This window comes from Caloenas nicobarica, chromosome Z, assembly GCF_036013445.1.
Source record: "Caloenas nicobarica isolate bCalNic1 chromosome Z, bCalNic1.hap1, whole genome shotgun sequence".
Classification (NCBI taxonomy): Eukaryota; Metazoa; Chordata; class Aves; order Columbiformes; family Columbidae; genus Caloenas; species Caloenas nicobarica.
Window position 1 is genome coordinate 58,640,641 of NC_088284.1, and position 16,919 is coordinate 58,657,559.

The window sequence follows — 16,919 nt, forward strand, 5'->3', positions numbered from 1 at the left end:
CCGCGCCCCGCCGAGCGGCTGCACCGGATCGACCGACTGCATCGGCTGGAGCAGCTGCCTGAGTGGCCAAGGGGGCGGCGGGGCGGGACCAGCCGCCGGCTGCAGGGCGCCAATGGGGGCGCAGTCCGCAGCCCCGCTCCGGCCACTGAGGCTCCCCGCCTGACGGTGGCGGGGCGGGAAGCAGCGAATACATAGCGAACCGTCGTGGGCAGAGGGTTATACAGACACGGCCTGCGGGCCAATGGTGAGGCGGCAGGGCCGGGTGGGAGGGGGTGCGGAGCGGAGCGGTTCCGGGTCAGGCGTCGCTGGCGGTGGCGGTTGCCGGGGGGATGAGCTCGGAGAGGGGGAACGTGTCGCGCACGCGGCCGCAGCGGTACCAGAACGCGCACGCCTTCAGGAACGACAAGTACGACACCAGCGCCCGGCGCAAGGTAGGCGGCGGGGCGGCCCCCGGGCCCCACCGCACCGGCACCGGACCGGGCTAGCCCCTCCCCTCCCGGCGCTGCGCTGGGCCGGGCCGGCCCACCTCGCGGGCGGGCGGGGAGACGCGGCGGCAGGGGCGACCCCTCTGGAGGCGGCGGAGCGGTCGGGGGTTGGAGCGGCGGGAGGGGTGTGGTGGTGTTTGGCCACGAAGGCGCGAAGAGGAGCCGCTGCGGCCTGCTGGGCGCACAGGCGCCTTCGGAGCGGTGGCCTGTCCCTGTGCGGCCTTCTGCTGGAAGGGCTTCGGGATCGGGAGCGAAGTCGGACAGCGGTGGGAGCCAGGAGACCTCTGCGTTTTAGTGGTGGAGAAACTTTTGGCCCATGACTGGCCATAAGGTTCCCTGCGATGTTAATCTGTTACAAGCCATCTCAGTCAGCTGTCACCTGGCCCTATGTCTTAGTCTGTTGCATGAGCAAATACATAGTGTGATACCTGGAGCATACTTATGATACGAAAGGCCCTCGTTAAATCAAAAAATTACTAAGGGGAAGACTGAAATAAAACATTTGTGCAGTGAGTAGATGTTCCCTGCAATGTTATCTGTGTGATTTCTTGAAAGGTGTTTGGTCGTCTTTGTGACGTGGTCTTACTTCAGGTGTCTTAACATTTTGAGAATTTGTTTTTGACAACTCACCTGTCATCCATATAAATATCAAGTTTCACTATGTATACGTTTGAGACAACTTACAAAAGACTTATGTTTGCTTAGAGGCTTTAAAAAAGATCTTAAGCGGCTTTTCTGAGGAGTTATGTAGAAAGGTGTCTTCAGAGGTTTTACCAGTTCTTTTGTTACACACATTATCATGGTTTGATATTTCACACTCTTGTTACAAAAGACCATTGTTGTCTCTTTTTTGTTGTTTCTAAGCAAGGAAAAGGAAATGGTTTACAATATATTTTTGGAACATGCTCTATGCTTGTGGTTGTGGTAACATAAATAGCAGTGCAGGAGATGATGAAGACCAAGCGGTGTGTCTGAACAGTAAAATGAAAGTGGGATGTTTTGTCTTACAAGCTAAATCGAAAGAGATGAATAAAACAAAATGCAAGATGAGCATTCTAGAAGAGGCTTATCTGGTGCTGTTGCTGTTATTTCAGCATCACTTTAACTAAACCTGACTGGGTTGTCAAAAGGAACTGAGAGGATGGGAAGAAAGTACTAAGTTAAAGCAATAACACCAAAGGAGGTGGGGGTGTGAGTTGTTTGTTTTTTGGGTTGTGGGTTGCTTTTTTGTTTGTTTTTTAAAGATGTTGTAGGATTGGTTTTGCAAGTTGAGCAGGCTGCTTTCCGGGGGCTCAAAGCAGCACCAGTTTTGTGTATTGTGTGAGTCATTACATGATACCTGATAGGAGAGTAGTTTCCTGTCTGACCTTTACACACATATACACACAAAAATATCCCCGAGAGTTGGTCTGTCAGAAGAGTCTTCAAAGAGAAACTGAGTTCTGACATCAGTTTTGTAACAGAAATAATCACTTTAATACACACATGACTGTTTTTCTTTTCTTTTTAAACATTTTACATCGTATAGAACTGGTTACACAGTACCATGTACTCATAAGTAAAATTTTTTAAAGCTTTTGAATGTAGCCAAGATTCACTGTGGGCAAAACTTTGGTATGGGACTATGTCTTTTTCCTTTCTATTCCAAGTGAATGCTTTCTTTGTGTGCTTGCCAGTTCATGGAGATGGCTGAACACAGGGAAGAAGCTTCTTGAAGAAAGTACTTCCTATTACAGGGTTAGTGTGTCTTAAACGGAAAAGGTGCATTTTTCTTTCAATGTATCGTCATGTACAAATTCTAGTGCTAAGGGATATGCAGGGGCCTTTATAATGATGACTAGGTCTGATTCTGCTATTTAAGAAATTTTAAAAGGAGTTAGACAAAGAAAGGTTAAGTGGTGATTAATGTGATAATTTAGATACAGACTATGCTGAGTGATTACACTTTTCCATCTTTGTCTTGTGTAGTCCTGAATGATCAGATACGCCACAGGCATTCAAGGTGTGATGAGGGAAAGGAATAAATAGCAGCAATTTGATCACAAGGGTTGATACAGGAGTGGGGCATTCTTCCTTTCCAGCTCTCACTAGCTAAGTAGAACAGAAGAATGCTCAGAGCTGCTGAAAGAGGGTCAATCTCTTATATTTGACTACTGTTATACACTGTCCAGTGCAATACTATCTTGAAAGGCTGCAGAATGCTTTCCACTTTAAAATTTTTATCTTACTGTATTTGTGCACTGCATTAGCAATGTTGAATATTAGCTGCAGTAGCTTCAGGTTGTACTGTGGGTGGAGTTGAGGTAGTTATTTGCAGTGTTATTGCTGCTTCTCTCCGTGAAGCAGTATCTACAGAAAAAAATAATGTAATGGTATTTTGACTTTTCCCTGCTGGAAGTCATTATTCAGTTGTTTTGTGGGTTTTTTGGAAAGTTTTTGTGCTCTCTTTGTGACATTGACCTTGGCATCTGTTTCCTGATCCTAAAGACTGCAGATCTGATTGCTTACAGAACTTGCTGAAAGATCCATTTGTCTTTCCTCTAATGATCAGTCTTAGTAAAGAAGCATTACCTTGCGATAGGCTAGTTGTGTTGGAACACCCTTGCTGTAAAGTACACTGCCTCTCTGCTGTACTTGGATAGCTGTCTACAACAGTTCTGGGAAAGCTTGCATCCTAGGATGAACTGAAGAAGGAAGAGCGAGGACAGGGTAAGACGCACCGTGTTGTTAGTTATTGAATCTTGGAATTTGTTTATGGGTGCTTGCTTTACATAGTGTGTTCCAGAACCAGCTGTTTGCAGCACTGAGATGAGGAATATACATTGTCATATGAATATACATTTTATGTAAAGTATATTACATAAGTCGACATGGACGCTGGAGTAGTTCTAGAGATGAAAGCAGGTAGCATTCAATGAGAACATTTAAAACTTCATTGTAATAAGATGGTAAACCACAAAGTGATTCATATTTACACCCAAACGACTGATCTCTTTCTCCATTTCTTTCCTCTCATTAAGTGCATCCCGGATGATAATCTGCATTTCCCTAATTTTCAGAGGTTATTAGCTGAACCTCAATTTCACTGTAGTGTTGATGTCAGCTACTTCTTCAGCTGCCTGTATGGATGAATAACTTGTTTCAGTGGAGACGCTGGTCAAGATTGTGGGAAGGCAGTAGGAACAGAACAGTGAATACAGAGCTTAAGTGCTGAGTCACTATTTGTGACTTGAAGCTCAGAGAGGAGATATAGATAAATCGTTAGGAAACTGGAATTGTCAGATAACAGTTATTGGAGTTTGGTTAGTTTCTGTTCTTGCTGTGACATAGGGTAACTTGGTAGGCTAAAGTCTACTTTCTGGCCACCCCTATTATTCTGGGTTCAGAAGTGCATTCAGGCCTAGGTTATAGCCTTTCATGTAGGGAGACATGGAGCAAGCATAACATCTATTCTGGACTTTAACCTAATTCGGAGTGGGGTGCGTGGGCAGGGAGAGAGAGTGTGTGTGGGGGTGTGTTCAGTTATTTGTGGGGAAGAGGATGGGAGTTGACTGTTGGTCCTTCCAAGTGTGTACATTCTCTTGTGGATTACTGGCATGTTTTCAGATCCATGGTCACTGATCTGAAAAAAAACTAACCATCTTGATCTCTAAGATGGCCATTTGGAATTGGGCTTAGAGAAAGCTTTTGATTTCATGTGTTTTAAAGTCCATAGCAATAAAACACAAATGGGCTTTAAATGCTAGCTGTATAGCCATCTATATGTAACTAGAATGGATGCAAGGAAGACTTTAAGGCTTTGGCTAAAATGTTAGATATACTTACTTGCAGAAAGAGATGAGAAAATATCTGTGTAGAAAATGGGATGTAAAGTAATACTGATACAATACGAGATCAGGTAAAGCACTTTGGGGGACTTGATTTCAGGCTTTGAAATGTGTATTAGAACCCTGAAAAGCTGGTGTCTCATATCACAGTTTCATGTTTGTTAGTCTGCACTGATCTACTCTGCTTTGTAGGCATCCACTGGAGATCCTGTGGAGTTTTGTTTTTCTGAAAAGTGTAGTTATTCAGAAATGCTGCATTCAGCCGCGTTCATTGAAGCACTATCACCTGTGCTTCTGACAAAGAATTTTATGGATGGCATTGACATGGCATTCATTTACAGCAGAATAGACCACTGATGTGTGCTCAGTACTAGGAGTCTGCTTTCAATAGAGGAAATAAAAATACCCATGAGTTCACACATAATTAGAAACTTCCAAATAGGCAGTGAAGCTTCTTTGAAACCCCATCATTACATCTTGCTTGTGAGTGCTTTAATGCTGGGTTAAGCTAGGGATTATTTTGTGTGCCAAGTTAGTAGATGTAGGTGCATATGTTTACTTTAATACATTCTGAACTGCTTTTGGCGAGTTGTTAAATCATTTAATACTGGGTTACGTGAGCATACAGAGGATGCTGTTTCGTTAATGCAGTTGACCTGACAGTATATATATAATGTGCACATGCAATATTTTGTGACTGTATATTTTAAGACTGTTTATGTATGTGTGTTTTGCATAATTGTAATTTCTTTGGAGAATTTGTAGACATACTGTAAGCACTGTATGAGTTGCACTTGGACGGAAGTGTGGCAAAGGAAAAGTGGAAAGAGCTATTGACTGAAACAGGGAAGTGAGTGTAAAAAAAAAAAAAAAAAAGGAGAAAGTTCTGTGGCAGAAACAATATAACCTTTCAGAGAAATCCGTTTTAGACCATAAGCATTACCACCTCTTTGTGTGCAAAAGCTAGTTACTTGCGTAAAAGCTGGGTTGAAAAGTTGGAAGAGAATGATGAAATTTACAACCCTTGTTCAGGTCTTTATGTGAGTTGTGGTTTTGTACCCTTAAATGAAAGCAAGCTATTAAATGCACAAAAGAAAGAAAATATGAATATATTAAAGTTTAAACAATGTACAGAATAGTAAAAAGTAAATATTAATACGAAAAATAAGCAACAGAAGGATTTCTTTGATTTAACTAATAGCTTCCCCATTCTAACTGGGAACTGAGATACCAGGAAAGTTTCTCTTCCAGTTTATTAGGAGGACTTACATATCCTGGGGTGATTGCAAAAATCTGAAAAGACAGCTTATCCAAATCTAATGATGTAATTAGGGACAACTTTCTTTGCTCCTTCAGGTCTGTGCAGATTTTGAAAGTGATAAGATACTTTTTTGGTCAAAGGAAATGTTGAGTTTAGTGTAAAAAACCAGTAAGTTACCAACTTGTTTTAGTAATAGTAATATTTAAGTATCAGGTGGTTTTTTTCTGAGCAAAATAAACTTAGAAGGCAAACACAAGTCAAGGTGAAACTATAAATCTCCGTTTGCTTGTTTTACATTAATCCGTCATTCTCTTTTGACTTCCTAAATCAACAGCTTAGTAAAAGTATTGTAGAATCATAGTGTCTCTCATATTCATATGTGCTGAGACAACGGCTACCTACACCACCCCATACTTGAAGTGCTAACGTTGAGTAAAAAATACAGGAAATTGCTGAAGAGGAGGAAGAGACTGTGCTGTATACGTGCCTGTTAGGAGGAAATTAGAACTTGAAAGTCATCTGTCTTCCAGTTGTTACCTTCTGAGCAGATACCATGTGGTTTCTCTTACTTGCTGTGTAATATTTGTGATCCTACAGGTGACTAGGTTGAAAAGTCCAGTCATCTTTTTGCCTGGATCGGGATCTTAAGTTACACATAAATGTGATCTTCATAGCTACAACCTAATTTGGTGTAAAGACTCTTAGGCAGCATTTTGGTCAATGTTTTTAGTCTTTATCTTTGCACTGGATATTTGAAGTGTCACCAAGAAAATGGAACAGTCCAAATGTGACTGTGTAGAAGTAATCTAAATACACAGACCAGCTTGATATTCATTGCCTTTATGTGGATAATGTGATTGTTGCTGTGCAATTAAATGACATTATTTTATTTTGGAGCTCGGTGTGTGTTGTCTTCCAAAGACCATTTTCAGCAGTGAAACAATGTGTTAATGTAGAGGGAGGACTAATCATAGAATCATAGAATAGTTTGGGTTGGAAGAGATCTTTAAAGATCATCTAGTCCAACCCCCCCTGCAATGAGCAGGGACATCTGCAACTAGATCAGGTTGCTCAGAGCCCCATCCAGCCTGGCCTTGAATGTCTCCAGGGATGGGGCATCTACCACCTCTCTGGGAAACCTGTGCCAGTGTTTTACCACACTCATTGTAAAACATTTCTTCCTCATGTCTAGCCTACATCTGTCCTCTTTTAGTTTAAAGGCATTACCAATCATCCTGTCACAGTGGGATGAGGGCATCAGATAAGATGCAGGGCTTTGTTGTTCAAAGCAAAAGTGAAGAAGTCCCTGTAATATAGTCTTTATGCCACATGACTAGTCTCTTTGCCTTGATATGAGGTGGTATTTTCATGCAAAGACCTATACTATGAGTAACATGAAAAGACATCTTTGGAATTTGGGATGGTCTGTGGTTTAGTTTGTCTGATAAAAAACAAAAGTAAAAAATAAATTCATCACCGTATGATTGTTCTATATTCTGAAGCCAGATGATAAGCGTATCGGGAGGGGGAAGAACTTTATAAAGCTCCATTAATAATAACTATGCATATTTCCTTGTTCCTTAGCAAATGTTTAGCAGAATTTGTAATAGCCTGCCTGTTTGACAGACTTTGGGTTTCCTTTACAGGAGAGGTGAAAGTAGTCTCTATTTTCTTCTTTGACACTGTTTATGCCATATGCAATCCTGAGTGTGGCCTCTTGCATTCCAAGTGCATTATGCGTTGCTTAGCCTGTCCCTGTGTCACTTAAGAACAGCACTCCCATCCTCAACTGTGATGTCAGGAGGTATTATTTGAAACAAGGTAGTTTTCAGCAAGGAAGCTAACTCCCTTTGGAAAGACAACCAGCTGTCTTCAACTTGAACTATTGCAGTCTTTTGGCATTTATTTGGTTCTGCCTTAGCAATAGTAAGAATAGTTGATCACAATGAAGAATACCTGGGAATACAAATTACAGTGTTTATATCATTCTCCCCTACTACATTACTAATGAATGCAAATCAGGAGAGTGAGAGGGAGAATTGGGAAGTTGGGGACAGTTTGCAGGTTATTATAGGCTTGCTCAGGCTATATTACTTGGAGCCTTACTTTGTGCTAGTTAAGCACTGAAAAGAAGGCTTATCTTCAAATTGCATGAATTTGGAAAGAAGGAACAGAGTCAGTGTTGACAGCAGTTTGAATTGCCAGCCATTTAACAAATATCTGCTGAGAACTTAGCAATGATTTTCTTTTCTCAGAAAGTTTCCACATTAGCGAAATGTTTGTGTTTCTTGGAAAATTTAGTTCATAATGCATGACTGACATCAGAACCACAGCTTTCCATATTCAATATTCAAGCATTCTGCAAAACCTTTTTTCTTTCTGTTTCTTTCAAGTCTGTATTTGATCATTTGAAAAAAGTTTACTGTCTTTTAACTGAACCAGCCAAAAGCATCACACCTTCACTTAACTGCACTGTGGGAAAATTCATACCGAATGCTTGAAGTTTAATAAAAATGAAAACAATGGGAAACAAGTCCCGTGGCATAGTCTCACTTGTAAGTAGCATTTCCTCTGCCGCATACATTTTTCAGAGTAGAATAAGATACTCTATTTTTAAAGCTGGGTTTGTTCTTTTGTCTAGTGTATTGAAGTAGAACTTTGTGGAGCAGTAAGAAGCTCTTGTGGGTCGTAAAACCAGGAAGTTACTTCAGAAGCTTCAGAATGCATAGAATAACTTTTCATTTTATTTGTAAAAGAATAACATAAACTCTAATCCCAATTAATGCAGAATCTGTTCCAATGAACTTTTAGATATTCTGAGAAATAGATGTGTTTTAGACCATGTTAATAATGTAATTTCCGTACAGTAGCCATTTTTAAGCTGTCTAAAAAAAGGCACAATAGACATTTTTTGCTATATGCATTTTTTAAATTATGAAATTTCTACTTTTGAAGTTCTGAATTAATACACACAGCTGTATGATAGATAAAGTTACTGCTGGCATTTTTAGATAGAGAAGAAATATAAGCATGTTGAATGTACAAGTATACGTTGCTTGTAATATAAGGTAACATGTAGTTTGGTGCTACTTCCCATCTCAGAATAACTTCTCTTGTGCAAATAGGACTGACCAGTTGACATGTTGTATTCTTTAGGAAACTAAGCCGAAAATGTCGTAGATTATCTTAAGGTAAACCTTGCATTGTCTTGAAAATATGTAAGTGACCATTTTGAGGGTATTATCATGGATACCTGAGCGCAAAAATGTGTTACTTTTTCATAAATGAAATTTTGATGAAAGAGACATTTAATGATTTGACTGCAATTAATGAGTGGATTCTACTTTATTGTGATCTGAGAAAAAATTCGGAGACTACTTACCTGGAGTATGTAGTATAATGGTAGATTGAGCAATAGCAAGTTCAATGTTAAAACTTGCAAGCTGTCATCTTTTGATAAAAACTGCATATTTAAGGGCTTATTTCTACTTAAATCTGTTTTGTAAAATCTCTAGAGATGAAAAAAATATAATAATCTACTTTTAACAATGTAATAACATAAATAACTACTACTATTAACAAGATTATCGCAATAATAACAAAGACTACCTTGAGGTAAAGGACTACCTTAGCACTCTTTCAACTGAAGAAAATTACTAGCAGTAAATGTGTATGAAATGCTTATGTTAATATCAAACAGATTTCTACATACTGTATTAATCACATGATGGATGGAAATGCTTTCTAAGCAAGATTATACTATAAAAGTAGGAAATCTTCAATGTTTTCTTATTTTAATTTTTATTTATTCAGAAAATAAATGCTAAGCTGCATGATGGAGTTTGTCAGCATTGCAAAGGTATCTTGGAGTGGCGTGTAAAATTCAGCAAGTACAAACTACTATCAAAACCTAAAAAATGGTGAGTTAATGTACTTTCTGTTAATCGCTGATAGAGTAGTTTGTGAACTTTTTAGAAAAGATTCTAGTTTTGGAAATGCATGAGTAGTAACTGCTACCATATGATGCTCTTCAAATTTGGAGTCTACAGTTATATATGCAATGTTGATTTTCTAATTCATTAGTCATTAAAACTTTTGAAAAGAAAACACCGTGGAAAAGCAACTGCTTCCCTTTTTGCTGTTAAGATGCTTCAACTGTGGACCTGTAAGTTTCCAAAACCATCAGTGAGTCCTCCTGAACAAAAAATGAAATGTGAACCAGTTGTAACATGATTTTCTAAGGCCTCATTACAAGTCAGTACTAGAGGAACCTGCACATCTGTTAACTTTTGTATTTTACAAAGACTATCTGTTAGAGAAATGGGGAGAGGAAAGTTTCAATTTTATGTCATATCAAAACTCATCAGCAACACTGTTCTCCGCATTACAGAGGCCTCAGTTCCTACAAAATGTTTGGCATACATGCATTTTTTTACCTCTTAGCATGTTTTCTCCTTTTGTATATGAAACTGTAAGTCTAAATATTAAATGTTTAGCATTGTTTGCATACAGTTCTATATTAAGTGGTTTTGGATAAGTACATAACAAAGGTGATAAATATCTTAAAATAATTTGTGGGTTTGTGATAGATTAATTTTCTGAAGTAGGCACTCTCTGCTCCCTTCTTACTTGCTCACCTGCAGAAGACCTTCTGTGGCTGCAGACACAGACAGTGTTTCAACAATGCAACAGTGACCTCAGAGCAACTACAGCTGGGCTGTGGTGTATGATGCAGCCAGCTTTGTCAGAGTAGTTTGCTCTGTGTTAGTGTTTTGTGCTCAGTCACATACTTCCGAAGTAGTTAGGAACTGCTTGAAAAGGTTCTGTAAATGTATGTGTGCAGTTCCCTAAATGATAATGTATTTTCTTTTTATTTTCAGTAGGTTAAAAGGGAAGGAATGTTTGTTCATGCTATATCCTCCACTTGTGAAAAGCTTTACTTTTTGATATGAACAATATGCAACAAATATTTTGGTTTTAGTAAACAATTTCATCCTTTCGTGTAAAAAGAAAATATTAGCTAGAAGTCTTACTGGTTCTCAAAGTAAACATTCTTGGTTCCTTCAGTGCAGATGGAGTTGGGATCTGTCTTTTTGTAACTCTTTCTCAAATGACTGTATGCATCCTGTTTTAAAGTACTGAGCTGTAACAAATGATGTGGTGGTGGATCTGGTTCTTTTGCCTCTTCTCCGCCTATCTCCAAAGGAAAAAAAAGCAGGCAAAAAGCATGTAAATCAGAGAAACACTGGAAATAGAACAAGTGGCAAAGCTGCTTGTGACAGAATACGTGATGTTTTCTTTCATTTTTGAGCAAGTAAATTGGGCTGCAGACCATTCTAGCTCTACAGGTGGCAGTTTCTAGCCTATCCTACAACAATACAATGGCTGAGTGGGCTGCTATCCTTAGAGGACAAGAGTACGAAGATTTTTCAATGGATGAAGCTTCTAGGTTAAGTAAACACATTATGGACATTCAAAATGTGACTATATGGAAAAAATGAATTCTTCACGTCACAGACAATGGGAATGGAGGACTTCTCTACACCTCAATTTATTTTTAGCTTTTTAACTTTTCAAAATTATGATTGTTAGAAAAACCACAAGTTATCCCTACTCTACTTTTATTTCAAGTATTTAATTATTACAAATTAAAGTATTTAAAAAAAAAAAGTTTATCCACCTTGCATTGATAGTGCCCCTGTTTGGTGTCACATGGCTGGGAAGAGCTGTAAACGTTTTTTTTAACACTGGCGCAACTGAATATAGAAGAAATAAATCAAAACCCTAAGTAGGCATTTCCAGTGACATCTAACTGCAGGTATTTCCTGGGGGAGAGTTAGTGCATCTCTCCTTATAAGGCACGCAAAAACACTTGATATTTTCCTTCAGCCTGTTTTAGCCAAGTCTGCAAATCCACTGTTCAGAACTGTATGGTAAATCTTTCCTGACAGATTTTGAGTGCCTGAGGATCCAAGAAAAAGTGACTTTTAGGACAGCAGCTTTACATGGGATGTATAGTTTTGGGTTCTGTTCTCCAAAAATAGGAGACTTTAGAAATGTCAGCTGAATATTAAGCCATAGCATTTTAGAAGTGACTTTATCTACAGAGTTTTATTGTATCTTGAAAAATAATAGGCATAAACCTATACATAATTAGATTGGGTATATTCAGAATACAGTTTCATGGAGGCTTGTGTTCACAGAAAGCAAACTCCAGCACTGCCTTTGCTTATTTAGAAGTTCAAGAGAAGGACATTGTTGTGTTTTAACTGAAAGCTTTTTACTTGTAAATTGTATGCATCTTTTTATACCATATTCTTCTTTTCTTTTATCATTAAACCAGAACTTGTTATGTAGCTTTTAAAGTAAAACTACCTACTGAAATTAATGGGAAGGTTTCTTTTGTTACTTTAAACATAAAAATTGTTGATTTTATGTTTCCTCTTCAGTTCTTGTTTTAATAATTCTTCTTGAAAAAGGTACAGGAGAGAGAAGACAGGCAATGATTTTAATAGTGCTGCTGTTAAAACACCAATTGTTTCTTATCAAACCAGCTTATAACATGTTGTTCCTCTTTTGAAGAGTATGCCTATTTTGTCTTTGAACACAGACTGTTTAATACCTGTCCACAAATATTTTTTAATCGTATTTTCTTTCTCTTCACAGTGTGAAGTGCCTCCAGAAGACTGTAAAAGATCCTTACCATATTATTTGTCGACCATGTGCTAGTAAACTAGAAGTTTGTGCGAAATGTGGAAAAGAAGAAGAAATAGTAATTCCGTAAGTAGCTCATAGGTTACACAGTTTCAGTACTGTACTATTTCTTCCGCTTTTAATAAAGCTTGTTTGGAAACTGCCAAGAAGCTGTTGTACTTTGTGCCATATTCTGAATAATCCTGACAGGAATCAGTAGGAGTCATTACCCTCACTTTCTTCTGCTGAAATTGTGGGTGAAATGCCTGTTGATAGTGGGGCTGGGCTAAAAAGTCTTAATGGATAAGACACTTTATTTTAATACCAAAGGGTATATTGTATGTCTGCCTTTGGAACAAAGCATTTCAAAATGGATTTTTGTCTACAGCACCATAAAATATGCATAAGCCAATTTACTGTTTGCATTTTGTCTGTCGTTTGATGATTGAGTTACTAGTGAACAGAAAAACTAAACGAGGGCTGATATTGAGTACAGTTTCCGCAATATATTTAGCAGGCTTTTGTTTTTGTTATTCTTTTACTAGAGTTCTCTCCATATTGAACATCCTTTATTAATTTACTAGTTTGTTACAACTGGCCAGCAGTTGCGTAGTTGGCCAGACTGTTTATATATCTGTTCTTTTTTAGTCACAAACTTTTATTGTCTTTTATATCTTTCCTATTCAGTGTGAAAGTAACTTTAGGTTATTGTCCTTCTCCTCTTCCTCCCCACCCCTTTTCATCCCTGGTAGAATATTCTACCCTCCATCCCATTCTTGTTTAAAGGAAAGGTAAATTTGAAAAATATGTGGTGATAACATCCTCTTGCTTTCTGCAGGATTGACAAAGGACAAGACAGAACTGAGAGTGTGACTACTAAAAATGACCAAGAGAGCAGTGGATTGGAGGATAAGCTGAATTTTGATGCAAACTTCAGTAATACAGACAGTGATGAAGATTCTGATGTACTTGAAGAACAATTTAAAAGTATGAATTTTCAAAGGACAGAGATCTAAAAGGCTGAGTTTATACGAGAGGCAATCAAAAATGGTGAACCAATGTTTGCCTTAAACTGCTCTGAAAACCTGTTTTGGCATCTGAGGTCCTTGCATATAGATGGTGGCACTGTATTTTGACGTATGTTGGGAGTTTTGTATAAATAATTTTTTGTATTAAGAGCAGAATTTCTTGTGAAAACCTTCAGAAATTGAATCTTTAAGCATATTTATTTCTTACCTGTAAAAACTTACTGTTTCTCTGGAATAAAGCCTGTTTGTGTAATTGTTATAAATTTGATATTACGTGACTGTTGTGTTGCTACTTGGAAAGCTACATGAAAGTCTAGAATAAATACAGTGTCTTGTCATACAAAAGAAGAGCTGAACCAACTGTAGTAGTTTGCTGAAAGAAGAACTTGTGACTTCTGTCAATGGGTTTCCAAACAGGGTCAAAATACCAAGTGATCATTACCCTTCACCCTGTTGTTTCTTTTCTGTGAAAAAAAGAGGCCCTAAGTGCCATCACCAGTACAATATATAAGTATGCATTACAAATTTGTGACCTTGTTACTACTAATGTTTTAAAAATAAACAATCTGAAGACTATTTAGAATTTCTCTTAATAGGTCTCACCTTTTCTTTTTCAGATCTAAGGTAGTTTGCTCTGATATGAAAACACTTCTTCAGTGTAGGGATGCTTATATAGTTACTCTCCTCCTGTTTTTCACTTTTTTCTAGGGGTTATTTCAATATAGATTAAGCTCTAGGAAGAGCTTAACTGAATTTCCTGCTCCAGTGGGGGATTGGACTAGATGACCTTTCGAGGTCCCTTCCAGTCTCTAGCATTCTGTGATTCTGTGAATTTGCAGTAGCTGTCTTCACTTGATTCCAGATGGTTTGATCTCTTCTATATTGCCTGCTACCTCTGTGAATAAAGCTGAAGAAGTGCTTCCTAGTAATGAAATGGTTTAACCTGTGACAATATGCTATGCTGTTTTAACTAACTGCATAACAGCTACACATCTGCTATGGTGTTCTACCTGATTTGTAGTAGTGGGAAGAAAAGCCCAGAGGCCTCTGCGAAATGGCAAAAGGCCAGGCTAAAGGTCCCGCACCAAAAACTTCCCCAGCTGTGCCCCAGAGCAAGCAAGAAGAGCGGAATAGCAGAACCAACTGGAAAGCCCTGACTCCTTATATATGAAACATGACGCTAATGGGATGGAATGCTCTCATTGATCAGTCTGGATGTCAGTCAGGTCTGTTCCATCCATGTCCCCCTTCCTTGATGCCTCACACCTGTGGGCAGAGCGCTCAGAATGTCCTTGGCTCTCAGGGCAGATCAATTACAAACATTAACTCTGTGCTGGGTCGTTATCTCTTGTTCTCAAACTAAGTCCAAATAATGAGCGTGCTAGCTATGGAAAAAAAAAAAGGTTTCTAACTGCATGAAGAAAATTAACCCATTTTCAGTCAAACCAGCACAGGCATGGAAAAATTTTATTCCTAAACTACCTTCTTCAGATTAATTGTAAGGGACTTCAGCTCTGACATTATTCCCCCTGCAATGGGGGAAACATCGAAACTTTGTCCTTTGCATAGAGATAGCCACCCTGTGCCTCCTGCAGTTCACTTCAAAGAAAACGTAGTTACCAAGATCTGGAGTACTAAGACATTCAGCAGTAAACGGCTTAGAAACCGTTCCGATTTAAAGGACAAATTTATTATTTAGTGTTGACAATAATAGGCAACAGCACAATTCTTGTAATCAGTCATGAAACAGCTCTTACTGTTTTTTCTTAACTGTATGTGCTTGTCACTACATATAAGACCTTCTCTTAAGCTTTTTTAAAATAATTTTTTATTATATTTGTCTTCCACTTTTTGTTGTACATTGTAACACCCTTTTGCATTTTCTAAACTATTGGTAAGTTTGTGTCTTAAATTTATATTTTGTTATGACCTCTAAGGACTAGTCATCTGCTTGGTTTTTTTTTTTTTTTCATGCTGCCCACCTGCTGTTGAGGAATTTGATTCCTGAGATTATTTTAATTTTTTGTCCAATGTAGTTATTTTGCATAGGTAGATTTTTGCTAAGGTTTTGTGATAACCACTAGCAGTAAACTATCAAAAAACATTCTACTGATCTTCTCTGTTCCTGTGATGCGTCATGACTTTTGTGGCTTTTCAGTGAGACAAAGTCTCAAGTTTACTAATTGGGTGGTATTCTGTTTCCTTCTGGGGTTGCTTATTACATAGTTTTCGGTTCATCAGTCCTAGTCCTTTACGACTGCAAACAACCCATCTCCTTTCTCTACCCAGTCAATAAACATGTTGTTTATAAGCTAAGCCACTAGTTTTGTGATTAAATATACTGGTTCTTTTACTCAACTGCAACTAATAAAACCAAGAAGCTTTGAAGTGTAAAATTTGTAGAAGGGTGGTGGTTTGTCCTGGAAAAGTCAGTGAAGTTGCAAAGCACCAAGAAGTGCTTAGTGGCAGAAAAGGAGGTTTTCTGATATGTTTAGAAGTGACTGGAAATTGATCTGAGGGTCATGTTGTGTTGACAGATAAGTCCTCCCAACAGGACAGCAGTGACGTCTGCCTTAACGTGACATTGCCCATTGTCCTGCCAGTTGACGTTGATAAAGACAGAGTAAACAAGGAATATCCCTCCCACGCACTGCAGGTGACCGGGCAGGGGTGTAGAGGGGAGTTAGTAAGTGATCCGAAGTTAGCTTCAGAGCAGGTCTCTCTGGAGGGGAAACTGTGACTGTCACCAAAAGTGAACTTGGCTTTTGAAAGTGACACACATATAGGAAATGTTCTTCCAATTGGAAAAAAAAGATAATGGCCTAGCCCTTTGCCCGAAGGTGAGAGGAAATCCTGAAACAATAGGAAAACATGTCATGGAACTGGAGGGAGCTGTACAGCGAGAAAATAAGGGGAAGGGCTCCCAAAGTGGTGACACAAGCTGTCAGTGCTGGAGAAGAGTAGTGCCACACAGATGAGCAATGAGTAGCAACAAAACACAAACATCAGGGAAAGTCCTCTGAATTTAGCATCTTCATGTTGCACGACTAATGCTTTGTTTGGATTTTACGAGGGCGGTTGGTGCTCCAGCTGGTGGAACATGGCTGTGGGTGAGCACAGCTGCAGTGGTGGCTGGCTGGTGTTGGTCCAGCCTCTCTGTAGACAGCTTTTGATTCTGGCATGCATACTGTCTTCGGTCGTAACTGCAGTTAAAAGTTACACTGCTGGAAATGATGGCCACTACTAAAACGATGCATGACGGTGGTTGTGACTCAGCTCACAAAATTGCTAACTTAGGGTTTGGGCGCATTTGCTGTTATAGGTAAAAGGAGTTTGTATTTTGCTGAAGACAACCTCTAACAGAAATAAAAGGAATAATTATAGTTTTCTTGTTTAATTTTGATTGAAGTTAGAACAAATTTGGAATTACAGTAAGACTATTTGCCTTATACTTTTAAGTAATATTTCTGAATTTCAAAGAGGTTTTTTGTGAAGAATGTGTTGAACAGAGACTTATACAGGGGCAGGACCCCTTTCAACTCTGATCTTCAGTAAAATCTTACATAGATGATAAATTTTAAAAAAAGGAAATAGATCAAAAGTCATCAAAGAGATTCCTTTAGGA

The 16,919-nt window shown here is 38.8% G+C and overlaps 1 protein-coding gene across 2 annotated transcripts; it reads left to right on the forward strand.

Moving 5' to 3' along the window:
• Positions 1-283: 283 nt before the first annotated feature.
• CZH9orf85 (chromosome Z C9orf85 homolog) lies at positions 284-15,098 on the forward strand. 2 transcript variants are annotated; one of them, XM_065656870.1, is made up of 4 exons: positions 284-431; positions 9,387-9,493; positions 12,240-12,353; positions 13,105-15,098. In XM_065656870.1, exons 1-4 carry the CDS (start codon positions 330-332, stop codon positions 13,280-13,282), a joined length of 501 nt encoding a protein of 166 aa, XP_065512942.1. In that variant the 5' UTR covers positions 284-329; the 3' UTR covers positions 13,283-15,098. The 2 variants fall into 2 exon arrangements, with proteins under 2 accessions (XP_065512942.1, XP_065512943.1); XM_065656871.1 differs by lacking the exon at positions 284-431 and adding an exon at positions 8,024-8,128.
• The last annotated feature ends 1,821 nt before the right edge of the window (positions 15,099-16,919 follow it).